The sequence below is a fragment of the Acyrthosiphon pisum genome, chromosome A1 (genome assembly GCF_005508785.2).
Source record: "Acyrthosiphon pisum isolate AL4f chromosome A1, pea_aphid_22Mar2018_4r6ur, whole genome shotgun sequence".
Lineage (NCBI taxonomy): Eukaryota > Metazoa > Arthropoda > Insecta > Hemiptera > Aphididae > Acyrthosiphon > Acyrthosiphon pisum.
In genome coordinates this window covers 146,062,378-146,081,428 of record NC_042494.1, presented here as the reverse complement: position 1 = coordinate 146,081,428, position 19,051 = coordinate 146,062,378, and the positions used below count along the sequence as shown (strand labels likewise).

The window sequence follows — 19,051 nt, the reverse complement described above, 5'->3', positions numbered from 1 at the left end:
AAAAATATGAATTTCAAACGCTCATAAAAATTTAATTTGACTTGCTTGTAAACATTTTTTTTTTGATAAAGATAGACAATTTTATGAGGAATCTTGTATTACATTTTCAAATCTTAGATTTAAAAAGAAAAATTTTTACTAATTCTTAACTAAACATAATTTGCTAATTTTCGCGATTTTTCCTTATTTTGTCAATTTTAGAACTTTAAATGCAAATACAAAAAAACTGTGACTAAGGATTTTTAATATTTTTCAAATGTCATTGTAACTATATAGTAGGAGCCTTGTATTAAATTTTCAAATATTTTTACTCAACAAATAAAATTTTATTGACATTCATAGAAAAAAAAACGAATAATATTGGAAACTGAAAACGTTCCTAAACAGTTCAAAACAAATCAAAATATTTTGAAAATTTTATCATGTATAGAAAATGGAAATATAAACAACCAGTGAAAATTTCATGTATCTACGGTCATTTGTTTTAATGTTACAACAAAAACCAAAATCAATTTTCTCAAAAACAGATTTTGTGTAAAAATTCCCGTTTTTCCTTCATTTTTCTTTTGTTTTTCACGGCGCTTTTGAAAACTATTGGAAATTTCAAATTCTGACCTCCCGAATGCACCAACTAGATTCACTTTCCCATCAAACTAGATACTGTTGAAGAAAATCGAAGCAGTTTTACTGCCCCAAACCGTGATGACCGACACAAAAATAAAAAAATTAAAAAGTAAAAAACCACACATCATTGTAAAATCAATACATTCATCGTTCCACTCAGAATCTAAAATGTATAGTACCTACCTAATTAACCAATTGAGAACGGATGGGCCAATTTTGATGACATTTTTGTTTGAGTGGTTCGCTGGATAGTTTGGACTCACGATTGGAGCTGGTAGGTTCAACCCGTGGTGGTGCTCAAACAGGAATTTTGATATTTACGATGGAAATTTTTGTTTATAAATAGTTGCTATTGGTTATAGGATAATTAATTAGTAGAAATTAGTATTTATTATTTTATTGGTTGCCATTTCTTATCGGTCAGATTAGGTACAAGCATACATCAAATCGAATTTTCGCACATTGCCTACAAAGGTTGCTGAGTTGCAATTATAGCCGCTCATTGGCGTGTCTACTTGATATAATTTTGAACATTATCTGTGATCAGACAAAGTCAAATAACCTACTAGGGTTTCTAAATGTAATAATTTAAAATATATAAAAATGAACGATTTGGCTCAATTGTTTATTATTTTATCTACACAAAATATGATAGTAATATATCATTTGTATTTTGTTTAATGATATTCAAATATCAGTCATTATCAATAAAACGTACCACACTGAACACAATATTATGGTGAACCTTTCGTATAATTTAACATAGGTTAGGTACCATTTTATGCAACGAGTACAAGAACGAGTTAACAAAAAATGAATACATGAAATAGGCACATATTATAACATAACACGAACGATTGGTATAAAAAAGACAGAATTCGATTAGGCATGAATCATCATGCGGTGAAGCAATATAAATAATTATTATTTACGATAATTCGATAAAAATAATGTGTGAAATTCGAATAAATTATTATCTGTCAAGATATTAATACATATTTTTCTAAAATCACGTTGAGGAAATAAAAGTTTAAGTAAACGCCATTGTCAAACATCGTTATTGCGCTATAGACCTGCGTCTTTTGCCATCGAATGGAAAACAGACGACTTGTCTCGTAGTAAATTGGCAGGTGAATCGTATTCGATCATGAAACCATTGTCCAAAACAATTACCCTACACGGAAAACATGAGTTCAATATATTAATTATATCCAAAAAATCTGTTCGACATTTTTATGTTTAGTTTAATTAGTACTTGTCAGAATCCATAATGGTGTTCAGACGATGAGCGATCGTCAACACTGTGCAGTCTTTGAATTCCATTCGTATGGTCGTTTGTATGAGTTCGTCCGTTTCCAAATCTATTGCCGCCGTCGCTTCGTCCAACACTAATATTTTTGTCTTTTTCAACAATGCTCTCGCCAAACACACCAGTTGTCTTTGGCCCACACTGAAACACAATAATTAATGATAAAATAGAGAATGTTAATACATTTTTAATTCTTAATAGGTATTGATAAGAATATAGTATACAATATTTATATTCTTGCCACTTTTTTTACTGTTTCTTAATTCATTTATAACTACTTTATCCGTATACCTGAAAATAGCATATATATTAATGTAAGCGCAGATAATATCGGTTTAAATATTAAATATCATGAACGTTAGTCTAAGGAAGAAAATTTCAACCGCCGAATGACGCTTCACAACAATGCGTATTATACATTTTTTTTAAATAAGCCCAGGGCAACGATAAATTTTGAAATTAAAATAAAGAGGATCTCCACTGCATGCAGATACATCAGACATTGTACATATCTTGTAAATATAATACATTCATCGCTACACTCATAATCTAAAAAAGTATAATTAGGTTGCTATAGTAACCTAAATATATTAATCATAGGTTGCTAGGGGAATACTAGAGGCGTTATAACATTAATTTAATCTTTGTTATCGGGCAGAAAATAGTAACGCTCTCCGTATTGCACAAAATTATAGAATGAACCCAGCTATAAGACATATACATGTCAATAAATTATTAACTATTGTATAAAATACCTAAGATTTTCTCCTCCTTCTGACACTTCAAAATCCAAACCACCAGCCAGCCCTACAACATATGCTTTTAAATGAGCAAGTGTTAGGGCACTCCACAGCTGTGCGTCCGTATTACTATTAGTTGGATCCAAATTCATTCTCAAAGTACCAGAAAACAATACTGGATCCTATCAATAAAAATTCTAGTTTTAGTTTTTTTTCACTCTATAGATAATATCGGAATACTTGCCTGTGGAATAATTGTGAGACGATTACGCAACGTATGCAATCCAATTTTAGATATGTCAACGCCATCGATAATAATTGATCCTTCGGCAGCTTCAACGATACGGAACAAACTAAGGGTCAAAGACGATTTACCAGCTCCGGTACGTCCAACTATTCCCACCTAAATATGATTCATTTACTATTTAGTAATGTGTAGTTATAGGCACATTTCTTTTTTTTTTATTTTTTTTTTTTTATTTATTAGCCTTCAGTTATCGACTATTATGGCTAGGCACATTTCTTATATTTCCTTATAATTACCTTTTGGCCTCCTTCCACTAATAAATCCAAACCCTTCAATACTAAATCTAAACCTTCGCGATAACGAACTTTAAGGTTCTGAAATTGAATTTCTCCACCAGTTGGCCATTCACTGGGTGGCTGAGTTGATGGTACTTCCCAAAGACCTTCCTAAAAAGAAAATGAAATATTTGTATATGATCAATTAATTAAATAATATTTTATTAATTATTACTTGAGGTGTTTCTCCATATTCTTTAATACGCTCAACGGCAACAATATTAGTTTCGACATCAGAAGTCATTCTAACCAACCAATTGAGTGTTTGTGTGATCTTAATAAGGCAAAATTAAATTGAGAAAACTCATTCTATATTTTAAATAAAACGTTTTGCATACCTGTAGAGCATAACTGATGGACAGACCAACAATACCTGGACTTAATGTATCTCTTCCCAATACTGAAAACATCGACGCGAAGAAAATAATAAAATTACCAATTGTTTCTAACCTTACAGCCAGCCATCTAAGATAAAATCAAAACAATATATTGGTATATGCTGATAGTATATATACAATTTTTGAAGTGTTGACGGATGGTGATTGAGTCCCCTCCATATTTAAGGCAAGATTATGTGTCCTATTTAATTCGATTCTCCAAATTCCAGAAAATAACGATTTACAAGAGATTTAATATCTAACGTGATATTCAATTTAAATTAGGTTTATTTGACTTTTTAATGAACTATATAAAAGTAAAAGAACTTTAAAAATGTTTTAACATTTCAGGCTATGAATTTCATTTTAATATTACTGAACAGGCATGTGTAGGAAAGAAAACATTTCTTAAGATGAAATTTATTTTTCATCCTATTACTATACATTTTTTTTTAACCAATAGTTGTGTAGAAAAAAAAAATAATGGAGGTTTAAACTAAAATTTTGGCCACCGTTACTACTTAATATGATTTTTAAAAATAATATTATACCTATTGGCCACGATATTTGGATAATAACAGACTGATTGAAATCACTATTTGATCGGATCGAGTGTGAATTTGGATCTACACATAGCACGAATCGACGTAACCCCTGCAATTGTTTCGCTAAAATGTGAATAAATTGGGGAACGAGAAATAGACTCGAGTCTTTTCAGTTGACGCGATGTCGCAACGTAAAATCTCTGTAAATAAATGTAAAAATATCGGTGAAGTCTTAAAATAATTGCCAGCAATTTTAAAAATATTATTATTAATGTTAAATAGGTACCTGTATGATGTAATAAATTATAGCAATAGGAATAATCATCACTGCAAATATAGGTGTACTATAACTGATAACGATCAAAGTGCCAATGACCTGAAAACGAAGAGTTAAAATATTTTTTTTTTAACTTTTAAATAATTAATAAGCTTGTTTTTTTGTATATCGCGATATGACATCGATAATTATACATGTGTGAACTATCTAATCGTATTTAAGGGTTAATATATAATATAAAAAGAATAAATGCAAGAAGTGAATGATGAATCATTATATTATAACGTTTATATTTTAATATAATATCTAAATAAATTTATACTCCATTAAATGTTATACCTCGTATAAGTGTCTAATAATATATGTTGAACATGTGAGAAAGTTGATTTATTTAATGCATTTTTACTAAAATCTCATAACTAAATCTATATATTCGATAAATTAAACTTTTATATTTTCTTAGGTCATATCTAATATACTGAGTTCATATATAATTTTTTTTTTTTAGTATCAAAATCTTTTAAATTTAATCATTGTGGTTTATAAAATATATACACGTATATTCAAATTATAAATTATATCTATATAATCATAAATTAACATCAATTTTATAATCTTGTTGGAATTATAAGTATTTATAATTTCACATACCTGTTAAAATTTTATAATTTAATTGACACATATTATATTCTCATCGAGGTTATTTTACTAAATTTATTACATGATTTATGTATATGAAATAATATTATAAATATTCCTACAATATATAAAAACATGTATTATGTCTTTAATATAACAAGATATTTTTTAAATATCTTAGACTTCAAATGATATACGAGCTGCACAGAAAGCCTATGTTTTGTGTTATGTGTATACAATTTAATCTATTTTTACCGAAACTGTAACTTGTATGAATGATGCTATCCTTAATGGTAAGACATTATCAATGGTATCAATGTCCTTAGATACTCTGTTCAATATACGTCCAATAGGTGTTGTGTCAAACAGGCTTAGTGGATTCTTAAATAAGCGTGAATTGATCAATTTGTATAACTTTTCCGCACCAAGTATTGTGCCCAACGATAAAGTTATTGATGATGCAATCATTGAAAAAACTAAAAAAAAAAAATTTACTATCATAACTACACAAATGAAATAATAGCAACAATATTTTTTGTTCAGATAATACATTTAAAAAGTTATAATAAAAGAATAATAAATAAATACACAATTATAATGCACATAAAAGTATAAAATATAATAGGTATTTTCTATCAACTTAGAAACATTTAGGCTGTTTCTGGTAAAAATGAATATATTTGTCTGTCGATTGGTATCCAATTTCTATAGCCAAATTGACCTACTTACGACACAGTTAGGTCATAGATTTAGTTTTTAATCAATTATGAAAAAAAACATACGATTATGAAATTTCTTCAAAAATGTATGGTTTAGGACTTTGTGTGTATCTTAATTGCATATCTAAGACGCCGTGTAGCCATAATCGTATGATTAAAATGCACAAAAAATATACTTAAGTTGTAAGTAGGTAGTAAAATATTATACATATGATTCAATATTAATAATATAATATGTATTAGGTATCTGTAACTTTATCAATATCAAAAAAATCATATTAAAAAAGAAGGGAAGTGGATGTCGCTTTGCTGTACAGTAGATCACAAGTGAGTCATGGATATGTATAATGGATTGTATTAAACTTGAATTCAATGATATAATATCATTGTATAAGAAAAACGATTCTGAGTGGAGACGGTTGATCAGTCTGGATATTTTATATTGTTATTATTTATTTTATCATGTAAGTTGAATTAATATTATAATTTTTTATTCGTTTCTATGGTGATAAACAAAGCGTTAGAAATTAAAATCCCTTCTATAGTGTTTTTTTCGTAATTTTCTCGTGGTTTTTCCCGTAGCATTTTATAACTATTGAGAAAATCGAAAAATAACCTCTCAAAAGTACCATTTTGATCCAATTTGCAAAAAAATAAGATACTATATGTTAAAATCGATGCGTTCCTTCTGGTATAAATTTTGTATACAGGATATAAAAAAAAAAAAAGAAAAAAATAAACACCATTGTAAAACCAATAGCAAAAAATAAAATATCATAAGCATAAATGCTCAAAAATCGGAAATTAATAGATATTCAGTTAAAATGAAATCCAAAGTTTATTTATGTCCTTTCACATTTATGAAATTGAAATGTTCAAACTTACTTTGGCCAAAGCCAAGTAGTCCGTAAACTGTTAAATGCATAAACCTATTGTTATCATTTTCTGTTTCACCATCAAGTGAACTATCATCATTAGACCATATTGATAGCCAGATGTTCGATGAAATAGAAAATCCTTGGTACAGAAAAGTTAGTAAAACTGAAGTTATGCAAAAAATAGGTCCAATTGACTTAATATACTGAATGTAAATATCCCATTTGACCTAAAATTAAATTAAATTAATTAATTAAATTATTGAAAACAAACAATTTTAAATTAAATTTATATATTTATTTAAAAGCCCACACATACATTTCCAGTTTTTGCTTTCTCTAATTCAATGAGTTTGGTTTTTTGTTTCACTATAGGTCGAGTAATAGGTTTATTTGAATCAATAGATATTTGCCTAAATATTTTTAATTAATTGTCATGAATGTAATTGTTATTAAGTTATATTTATAATTGATATTTTTATTACCTTTGCATTGAATAATTTGAGTTCGTTTCACTTCGCTGTCGAATATATTTTTCTTTTAAGTCTGCAGGTGCATCTTCTAATAACTTATTAATTTCTAAAAAAAAAATATTTAAATAAGTATTTTTTACAAAATGTCAGTATTACCAAACCTCAAACCTGACCAAGTTGATTATCATTTTTAATTGAGTTAAGTCAAATTGATAGAAATGTTTAAAGTTAATAGTTGTTTTTATTTTTATTTTTTATTTTTACTCAATTAAATTAAAAACTATGTCAAAACATAAACTTAACTTACTAACCTAATGTAAGTTAATTTTAGTTCTAATATTTACATGAATACTATTGACAATATCCGATGTTAAAAAATATAAACATTTTAAATAATATATACGGGAATAACCCGATTAGTTTTAATTTGAAAACCTAAAACGGGAATAACTTATTTATGTAGTTTTATTCCATTATGACGAATATTATAATATATATTAAAATATGATCTTACGAATTGTTCATTAATTGCAGTAACTATGTCGTATTAGTATTTAATTTCATAAAAATGAAATTATATGCATTATTGATATTATTATTATTAAAGTATGCCAGTATTCTGTAGTACGGTATGAGTATGATAAATATATGTATCTGTTTAAGTTATTTTTAGAGAAAAATTCTGGTTAATGGAAAAAGGATTTTATTTTATTTAATTTTAATTTTAATTTTCTATTTTAGTAAATGTTGATGCAACATGCATCATGAATAATAATTTAATTATATTTGTGACTTAAATATTTATATTATTGTAATTTTAATTTAGTTAAAAATAACTCGTTATTCATTAAGTTTATAGCAATAAAAATCAGTTAAGTTAAAAATTAAGTTCATGAAAATTTAAAAATATTAATGCACTTGCTTGCCAAAGCGCAAAGCTCCATTTATATTACCTATTTCATCAATTTCATTTACACTTTTTTCCTGCATGTGCAATAATAGGAAATCAGCAAAATCTCCCCTTTTTCCTAGCAATTCTTTATATGTGCCTGACTCTGATACTTGACCATCTTTCATTACCACAATTAAATCAACATCTCTGAGATAAGTTATACTATGTGTGACCAAAATACGTGTCTATGAAATAAAAATAATAATTAGATATGTTATAAATCAAGATTTCTAATTAAGTAAAGTAAATTTTTACTTTTTTTCGCAGAAATCCCGTTGGTCCAATAACGTGTTCAAAAATATGTTTAGCAACATGTGGATCAACAGCACTTAATGGGTCATCTAAAAAATAGATGTCACTCTCTTTATAAACTGCTCTCGCCAAACTTACTCTTTGTTTTTGGCCTCCACTTAAATTTATTCCCTATAACATTATAAATTTAATATAGGTACCTACACAAATAATAATTTTTAAATGTGGTATATCGGACCTTTTCACCAATTTCTGTGTCGTCACCAGCTGGAAGCATTTGGAAGTCAGCTTTCAATGCACATGCATCAATGACATTTTTATAAACTCTATCATTAAATGATTGACCAAACAATATGTTATCCTTCAGTGATGTATTTTGTATCCAAGCTTGCTGTGGTACATATGCTATAGATCCCTAATAAGTATATTATTATTATTATTATTTTTATCACTCAAGTTAAACTAATTATATTTATTAATAGTGGTAGGTACACTAACTTTAGTGTTAACTCTACCACAAACTTTTTCCATTTCACCAAGGAAAGCTGATACCAAAGAACTCTTCCCAGAACCAACAGTACCCACTACAGCAACCAGTTGTCCAGATGAAACTCGTAAATTTATGTTTGATAATGTTGGTGCATCAGTTGAGTCATCCCAAGTAAATGTACCGTTTTCAATTATAAGAGGATCCTCTACAAATTAAAAAATAATTAATAAAATTAAAATAAAATAAAAAACATCATGCGTATTAAATAATTATAAAATGTTTTATACTTTCATCAGAATCATGGGTAACGGAATCTGGATCCAACTCTTCGGAGTTCATAAACTTATTTATTCGCTTCACAGATACACTTGACTATAACATGTTAATAAGGCTTGGCTTTGAAAAAAACAATAGTAATGTTTTCATTTATTACAACGCTAAACAGAAAACTTACTTGAACTACATTTGACACCAACATTGGTAACATAGATAATGGGAAACGTAAAATGTTGAATAAAGATAACGAAACAAAAGCTGTCTGTGCATCTAATACATGGCTATTGTCAGATAATACATAAACTGCAAAAGTTACTAATGATACCTAAATATAATAAAACACCACTTATTAAATAATTAATAGACATATGAATCACAAATATTTACCTATATATAAATATATCAAAATATTGTAATTATTATCAATTATGCCGATATATGGTTAATACATATTGGTATATTTAAAGATTTATGTATAACTAGCTGTCATATTTTATAAAATAAGACACATCAGTCAATTCCTTTAATTAAAAAAATATTTATTTTCTTGGTCTTGAGCCCAGAAACTATAGCAATTAGCTAATTTAAGGGTTACAGTTGGTAAGTTTGGATTGGTTGGGAAGGTTAGAGTGGTTGGTTGGCAACGTGTGCGTATGTATCAAGGTTTTTCCACTAAGAACCCGAGTGGTAACCAATCCGGGAACTAGTTGCAGCGGGTGGTGCGTACTCTCAATTATGTTGCGTGACTGATTGTAGCCTCCATTTCACTTAAAGTCACTCTAAACATTTACTGAAGATTATATTTTTAGTTCCACAATGGAACAAACGTACTAAACCTACATATAACTATACAAACACAACGTTGTAATTTGTAATTTGTACATTTTAAAAGATTATTTGTTCTACGCTCAATAAACCTTGTATTGTATGTTATTGTAATAGACTTTTGTGCAATTTCAATTTATTTTGTAGTTACATATTTACAAATTTTTAACAAAATATTACAAAATATTAAAATGTATAAAAAAAAAAAATTTTTAAAAGTTATACCAGAAATGGAGCACACGACCAAAGAAATGAAGTAACTGCACTCAAATAAGCTGCACTCCGAAGAACTTTGATTTCTTTTCCTCGAATATCTAACACTTTTTGTTCAAAACATGGTTCCCAAGCATATAGTTTTAAAACCTGTTAAATAAGCATGTAAAAATGTATCATATTTATAATTGTTTTCAAAATAACATTACTTTTATTCCAGACAGAATTTCATTCATTAATTTAGCTCTTTGATCTTTGTTTTTCATTTGTTGGACCTGAAGGCTTTTTGATTTAGTAGCCACAACAGCGTTTATTGGTATTAATACTATCATCACAAATAACCCAGCAAGTACACTGGGTCCTAATAGCTGCCACAAAAAGTACACTGCGAGAGAAATTTGGAATGGTGCAGACCAAATCATATTCAAATAAGTTATCAGATCAATAAATCTATGTGCATCTACTGCCATTAAATTAACTATTTCGCCCGTTGTAAATGATTTTCTTGCTGTATTTGAAATTCTTAGAGCCTAGAAAAAAAATTATAAATAAATAATTAAAACGTAATTATAATAAATTATATTAACTTTAAATACAAATGGTTACTGAAATGTTAACCTTTCGATAAATGGCAGAAGTAAGCGCAGTTCGAACACGCATACCAACGAGAAACATACGATGAAAGTACTGAGATAATATTAACGTTTGCAACATCGCTGTCATCATCAAGAGAAAAATATAAAAATATCCTCTCCATAAAGGCTCAGTCGAATTTCCAACAAAGCTTATCAAATACCTAAAAAAAATTAAATTATAACCTGTTGTGAAGACCATATTATTAAATAAATACTTACTTAAGTACTTGAGGGCTGACAAAAATTAAACAATCTACAATTAATTTTAAAAATGATCCAAATAAAAATGTACTACCAAATGATTTACACAAAACAGGAAGAATTGATACTTTGTATTGGTTTTTAAGTGGATATTTTGCACGTGATAATTCGATTATACTCACATCAAATTTATTTTTAATGGAAGCAACGTTTTTACTATCTTGTAATCTGTAAAGTATTTTTCATTTTATTTATTACAAAAATAGGTAGGTATTTACCTATTTACCTAGTTAAATAGGCACTATTTAAATAAACATTATATTTACATAAACTGATTAAGTATTTTAAAAGAATATTAAAAGGTTTAGATATTTTGATACTACTGCATACCAGTCAAATGCCAATAATTATGTTAAATGTATAATACAATTATAGGTGCATAATAATATTTTCACTGATCGAAATCATCGTAATTGCTTATAAATATTTAGTACCTACTTACTTCGCTTTAATTAATGACCGTTCCCAATGTTTATCAAAAACTGGAACTACTTCTTGTGAACTATCTTCGTGGTTCATATTCCATAAATCGTAGACCTCTATGGGGCGTTTAAAACCAGACCAAGCAAATGAGTCAAACCATAAAAATAATACCTTGGATGGGAATGATGCTCTCATCTCAGGACACGGTACCTAGAAATTTATTGACCGTATAAACATTTGAATAAAACAGTTATTAAAAACGAGTATGTAACGGAAAAATTACCTGGACGTAGCCATAGTCAGATAGCCTAGGTTCAGCATCGCCAAAGAAACTTAGAAGAAACTCTATTAAGATAATAGGGTAGTATACCATGTAACTTATAAATGGATAATTATATAATGGAACCTGAACATATAAAAACCAGTTATTATAAAATAAACAGTCAGCTGTGCTTTATATAATATAATACAAGTATCGATAATAAGTTATTTTCTTACATCATAAAATGCTAAACGTAATTCCGTTCGATATTGAATCATCCCAAAAAATGTTAAAGATAACCAAAATAGAAATATTAACCCAGATGATCGTAACCCTCTAGCTCGATTGGCACAAATTAAAATTGTGACAAATCCCTGTGAATCAATTCATAAACATAAAATGTACTAGATAGGTACAAAAAAATATGGTATAAACCAGGGGTGGACTGGCTAGAGTGGTGGATGAGCGATCCGCGCATGGGTCTGGTGAAAATGTGAGCTACTTGAATAAATTTGGGCCAATTTGTATTCCCAGTCAGCCCCTGGTATAATTATATATAATTTAAGTTCAAAAATATGTCAGAATCAGAATACTTACAAGTGTTATTAGTTTTATAAGTGGTGTATAGATATCTACACTAAATACATCCTTCCCTGATGAATATCGAATTATTGCATATACAATATCAATTAATGATATGATACATAATATAGATACACCAGCCTATGAAATAAATAAAGAGATAATATATTAATATATCGAAAAATATTTAATTTTTATAAAATAAATTTAATACTAAATAGGTATACGTACAGAATAAAGAAACCTCATCACATAACAATACACCTATACCAGTAGCGTCTTTATGTTTCGGAAGATCGGTGGAACTACACATAAAGTAGTTTAGTAGATTTTTCCGCTACAATATGAAGTATTTATAAGAAACCGTATTTACATTTTCAATCCTTAGCTATTACAAATTAATATTTTAAAATTTTTTAACTACAAAATAATTTACAAATGTTCATGATTTTGATGAGTTCTGTTAAATTTTGAACTTTTAATGTTTATAAAAAATTAACGTGCTTAATATGTATCTTTAATATTTTTTAAAAACACATAAAGAATCTTGTATTAATTTATGTATCCAGATTTTTGATCAAGCGTACTATTTTTTATCGACATTTATCAAAAGAAAACTAAAACAGCGGGTAAGTGGATGTCGCTCTGCTGTACAGTAGGTTACAAGTGGGTCAATGTATAATGGATTGTATTAAACTTGAATTCAATGACATAATATCATTGTGTAAGAAAAACAATCCTGAGCGGAGATGGTTTATCAGACTGGATTTTTAAAATTTTTATTTTTATTATAGCCTTTAAGTTGAATTAATATTATAATATTATAATTATTTATTCGTTGCTACGGTGATAAACAAATTGTTATAAATTAAAATCCCATTTTAAGTGGTTTTTCGTAATTTGTCAGTAGTTTTTCCCGTGGCATTAAATAACTATTGAGAAAATCAAAAAGCAAGTAAGTGGATGTCACTCTGCTGTACAGTAGATTACAAGTAGGTCATTGTATAATGGTTGTATTAGACTTGAATTTAATAATATAATATCATTGTATAAGAATAACGATTCTGAGCGGAGACGGTTTGTCAGTCTGGATATTTTATATTTTGTTATTATTTATTTTATCACGTAAGTTGAATTAATATTAAAATATTATAATTTTTTATTCGTTTCTATGGTGATAAACAAAGCGTTAGAAATTAAAATCCCATTTTTAGCGTTTTTTCGTAATTTTCCGGTGGTTTTTCCCGTAGCATTAAATAACTATTGAGAAAATCGAAAAATGACCTCTCTAAAGTACCATCTTGATCCAATTTGCTAAAAGATAATGTACTATATGTTGAAATCGAAACACTTCTTCTGGAAGAAATTTTGTATGCAGGATATAAAAAGAAAAAAATAAAAAATAAAAAAATAAACACCATTGTAAAAACAATAGTAGGTACAATATAGTAAAATATCAAAAAAATATATTATTTTTTTATAAAATAAATTACAAACTAAAAAAACCGGCCAAATGCGAGTCAGACTCACGCACGAAGGATTCCGTACCATCATCAGCTATAAACATGTTGGCCACTTTGCTTATATTATATATTGTAGAATTGTTAGTATTTGTTGTTATGGCGGCAACAGAAATACAGTATCTGTGAAAATTAAAATTTTCTAACTTTCATGATTCGTGAAATACAGACTGGTGACAGACGGATGGAGGGACGGACGGACAGCGGAGTCTTAGTAATAGGGTCCGATATTACCGTACGGAACCTTAAAAAGGTGTATATACGTACAGAACAAAGACAACTAATTTTATAACAATACACCTATACCAGTACCGGCTCTATGTCTCGGAAGATCAGTTGCAACTACACATATGGTAGTTTAATAGATTTTTTGGCTACAATATGAAGTACTTATGAGAAACCTTGTCTTACATTCTCAATCTTTAGCTATTACAAATAAATATTTCGTAATTTTTTAACTAAAAAATAATTTACAAATTTACTTTTTAGTGATTTTTATGTTTATAAACGTGCTTATGATGTATCTTTAATATTTTTTAACAACTAATAAAGAATCTTGAATTAATTTACGTATCAAGATTTTTGACCAAGTGGAATATTTTTTATCGACATTTATAGAAAAAAACTAAAAATAATTCAAATTTCAAGTTTCTATGTAAAGCTTAAAATTCCCGATTTTCCTTATATTATTTTTTGTTTTTCCCAAAACTTTTGAAAACTACAGGTATTTTTCTTTGTTTACTTTATAAAACCACCTATATAAAATTTTCTACCAGATACAATCTCTAAAGTTAAAATCAAGAAAAAGCATTTTGTTGACTACTTTTCGTTTGTAATAAAATATTTTGAAATACACCATACATCTTTATTAAATCAATTCATTCATTGCTCTGCTAAGAATCTAAAATATTAGTTTAAATATAATAATATTATTTATTACACTAGTCAATGATATTTTATCTCAAGCAATAAGAATGTCGAACATGTGCGATTTTAAGTATACTATAAACTAGAAATGTTATATGAGTAGTGCTTATGAAATTATTAATTTTACTATAACTGGATATAAAAGTTTAGAGTCACGTGTTTAAATACATCAAGTTATTTTGTTTTTAAAATTTATATTTTATGGCTTTTATTTACTCGCAAATTAAGATTAAATAGTCAACATAAGTACATTATTTACAAGTCATAATAGAACTCAAATAACTGCAAGAACTATAGCTGTAAATGTTGTTTAAACAGTGTATCCTCGTGTTTCACATTAAACAAATATGAAAAAAAAAAACGATTGAATAAAGTTCATCTAAGGATAAATAGTATTAATAATGGTAAAGAATTCAGTGGTCCTTAGGACAGTCGTCAATATAATAGGTATACGTATACGCATATGTTCGCCATCTCCTCTCAAAATATTTTATAATCAAATTCTTCTTTTTAGAAATAGGTACAGTATTTAAAAGTACTTATAAGCGTATATTGCTAATATAATGTGATACATTTATATAAATATATACTCACTTGTAAATCAACTAAAATTAATTTGACAATTTAAATATTGACAACAAAATACGTAGGTATACTGTGAATTATATTTTTACATTTTCAAAAGAAATTTTTCCTACATATATATTATATTATATAGGTATATAAATGATGTTTAATGATATTTCATTTTCACGTAAGAAATAAGCACATACATCATGATGTTTTAATGACTACTACAACTTTATTTTACAAACTTTATGAGTTGGAAAATTTCAAATTTTCAATGACAGCAAATTTCCAATTTAAATTAATTATCAAAATGTAAGTATGAATATCAGGTATCATAGTATAGTTAGTTAAAATAGTATAATATCAGGTATATATGATACAATTGTCAAAACATTTCGGGGATAAATTTATAATTTATCCAACGCTAATAATGGTAATTATTATAGTATACATAATCATAATATTCCTATTTGTTAGTGGGCATAACTTAAAGGCAAACTTAAAAGCACCGAAGAAAAAAAACATACCACTTTCACCATATTGAACCAGTTCCATGGTATGTCCCTGTATTTACTATTCACCAAGTAATAGATCTCTAGTGGAGAGAATAGCCACAAAAACAGGCACGGTGTCCAGACTAGAAAGGTCTTTTCAAAACATCGCGTGACATCAGGATCAGTGGTATTCCAGGACAAGTTCCAGTCCTAAAAATACGAAATCAGTGATTCAACAATATTTGATGTCGACGTCTGCCCATCGGTAATATTGTATTTTAAAAGTAATCAATATTTTAATGTATATATAATATATAATATTATAATGGAACGAATGGCCGAAGTCGGCTACAAAAAATCTGCAAAAAAAATCCGAGACTTACCCAAAAAGTCGATCCGCAAAACCTGTCCATACCGGATAATTCCATTCGAATCAACCTGTGAACGAACGACGACGACACTGTTGCAATATATTGCCGTTAATTAGACACAAAGACACTCAATGATGGTAGTGCAATTATTATTATGATTAGCTGGTAAAATCGGTGAGTGAGCGTAAACGCAAATACGTGCTTGTCGCCTACACGCTTTGGCGTGACTGAGCATCTATGGTAATTAACCTGAGGTAGCTATACCGACTTAGCCGCACGGCGTTGCAATCGGTCGCGATAACGATGATTATCAGGGATGAAATGACTTCAACTATAAGTATAGGTATAGTGTCTATATTAATAATTAATATAAATATTTTTATAGGGTACATTATATATCTATGAGCTTATATAATAATATGTAACGTTAGTATGTTTTGTTACTATATCGTATTTTAGGATTTCGACTCATACAACGTATAGACAATAATATCCTCGATTAGATAAGATGATAAATTAATAGATTATTTGAGGTAACTATTAATTTATTGTTTTGCGTTTGGTCTTATACATTATTGGATTATTTATAGGATAGGTATCATTATTCATTGACATATTTAATACGTAATGATTCTCGAAGGTCTGTTAAACATTAAATTGAATCCATTTGTATTGTTCAAATCTCTTCCATACTTTATCTTCTTTATTAGTGTGTGCTATAAACTGCTGTGACATCTCTATTATTTATTCCTACTGAGATAATATTAAAAATAAAGTACCTAAGTACACTTAAATTCTGGTAAAAAAAAATATATAATTATAATTTTAAATTTCTCGGTTTTAACTATGGTATGTTCGTATAGGTTAATTATTTCATATGGATACTTCGTCACCATATCAGTTTATTTTTGGTCATACAAATTACTCTTCCATTCTGTGTTGATTACAAGATACTTGATTTGAAAAGCACAAATTAACCAATTCACAACATAACGCCAAATAAATTTAACCTTCAAAACTAATCTATTAGTTGTTTATAAGTCTTGAGTGTCTAGATAAATTATATAGTTAGTAAAATACAATTAATGGAATGCAATTAAGAGCAAAAATATCAAACAAAAAGACCATTCAAATAATATACCGATAAGTTCCATATTTTGGTAACTCTACCGTATACTTAATCTCGAGTACAATTTTTATTCTCAAGAGCTTATTGTTACGACAATATAGGTACATCATGCGCTATGCGTTCACACAACAATTCGTCAAGTATTGATATGCAATATTTATACCCTACAATATTTACGGCCCGCATTATGACTTCATTCATTACATCATCGATCGATATATTTTATGCACACGCTTGTAACTAAAGCATAGTCAATTGTATTGATTTTGCACATATTTTTGGACCGATTATGTGGATAAACTTATTAAGCATCATTTGATCTTTGTACACGTCATCGTCATGTAAAATAAATCGAGCCAAAAATATTCCTAATTTAGCTACTTAATACCTAATTATAATACACATTTTAATACACAGGTATAATTTTAATATGGCCACAGTACACTACTTAAACTGTATAAAAAATCTAAGTAGAAAGAACTCTAAAATTCAGAATTTTAATAAATAAATAGTTATTAAAAATAAAAAGGTGGGTAAGTGAATGTCGCTCTGCTGTACAGTAGGTTGCCACTTGTAAAATGTCACTGTCACTGTATAATGGATAGTATTAAATTTGAATTCAATGATATAATATCACTGTATAAAAAAAACGATTCTGAGCGGAGACGGTTTGTCAGTCTAGGTATTAGACATATTATAGGTATACTTATCTATAGTATTAAAAAAAAATTGACCTATAAGATAGGTATCAATAATAAATTCCAAATTAATAATATCACAATATCCATTAGGGCATTAGGTAACGCGTTATACATCAACAACAAACTGTGGTACTATCATATATATATATATATATATATAATACTATACTTTAGAAGTTTCAATTACTCACAAATAATATTATACAATTCCAACAAAATAACTAAAATAGTTATTTCAGGTTTTTTAATATGTAATATCATCCAAATTTGAGCTTAAAATGACTATAAAAATAAACTGTGTTTATGTATTTCTTAGAATTTTTGGTAACATATTTAAATATTTACGTGGAGTCTTGTTTTAAATTTTCAATTCTTAGATATAAAAGTTGAACATTTTAACTACAAAATAATTATTAAATTTTAAATTTGATTAATTTTGTCAAAATTCAATCTTTAAATGCATATAAAAAAAAGGTGGGTAAGTGGATTTCGCTCTGCTGTACAGTAGGTTACAAGTGGGTCACTGTATAATGGATGGTATTAAATTTGAATTCAATGATATAATATCATTGTATAAGAAAAACGATTCTGAGCGGAGACGGTATGTTAGTCTAGGTATAAGACATATTATTATAGGTACCTATAATAAATTCCAAATTAATCATATCATAATATTTATTAGGTACTTATAACGCGTTATACATCAACAAAAAACCGTGGTACTATCATAGATATATAATAGTACACTTTAGAAGTTTCAAGTACCCACGAATAATATTATACAATCACAACAAAATAACTAAAATAGTTATCCTAGGTTTTTAATATGTAATTTCGTCCAAATTTGTACTTAAAATGACTATAAAAATAAACTGTGAAAATGTATTTTTTAAATTTTTTGGTAACAGAATTAATTACTTATGTGAATCTGTTTAAATTTTTAATTCTTAGATACAAAATTGACATTTTATACATTTTTACTACAAAATAATTTTTCAAATTAAAATT

General features: G+C 27.7%; 1 protein-coding gene across 1 annotated transcript; it reads right to left on the bottom strand.

Annotated features, from left to right (window-relative positions):
• Positions 1-1,286: 1,286 nt before the first annotated feature.
• Positions 1,287-16,464, bottom strand: LOC100160997 (multidrug resistance-associated protein 1). Its single transcript, XM_008182716.3, is given in 29 exon segments — positions 1,287-1,798; positions 1,880-2,074; positions 2,689-2,855; positions 2,918-3,076; positions 3,217-3,366; positions 3,431-3,529; positions 3,594-3,720; positions 4,184-4,377; positions 4,464-4,553; positions 5,349-5,569; positions 6,698-6,917; positions 7,007-7,100; positions 7,173-7,266; positions 8,114-8,297; positions 8,368-8,535; positions 8,603-8,779; positions 8,863-9,059; positions 9,142-9,226; positions 9,309-9,455; positions 10,181-10,318; positions 10,378-10,698; positions 10,787-10,964; positions 11,023-11,232; positions 11,507-11,697; positions 11,771-11,893; positions 11,986-12,123; positions 12,347-12,472; positions 15,876-16,052; positions 16,226-16,464. Coding segments are annotated over 29 exon segments (4,524 nt in total). The 5' UTR covers positions 16,271-16,464; the 3' UTR covers positions 1,287-1,689.
• Positions 16,465-19,051: the final 2,587 nt, after the last annotated feature.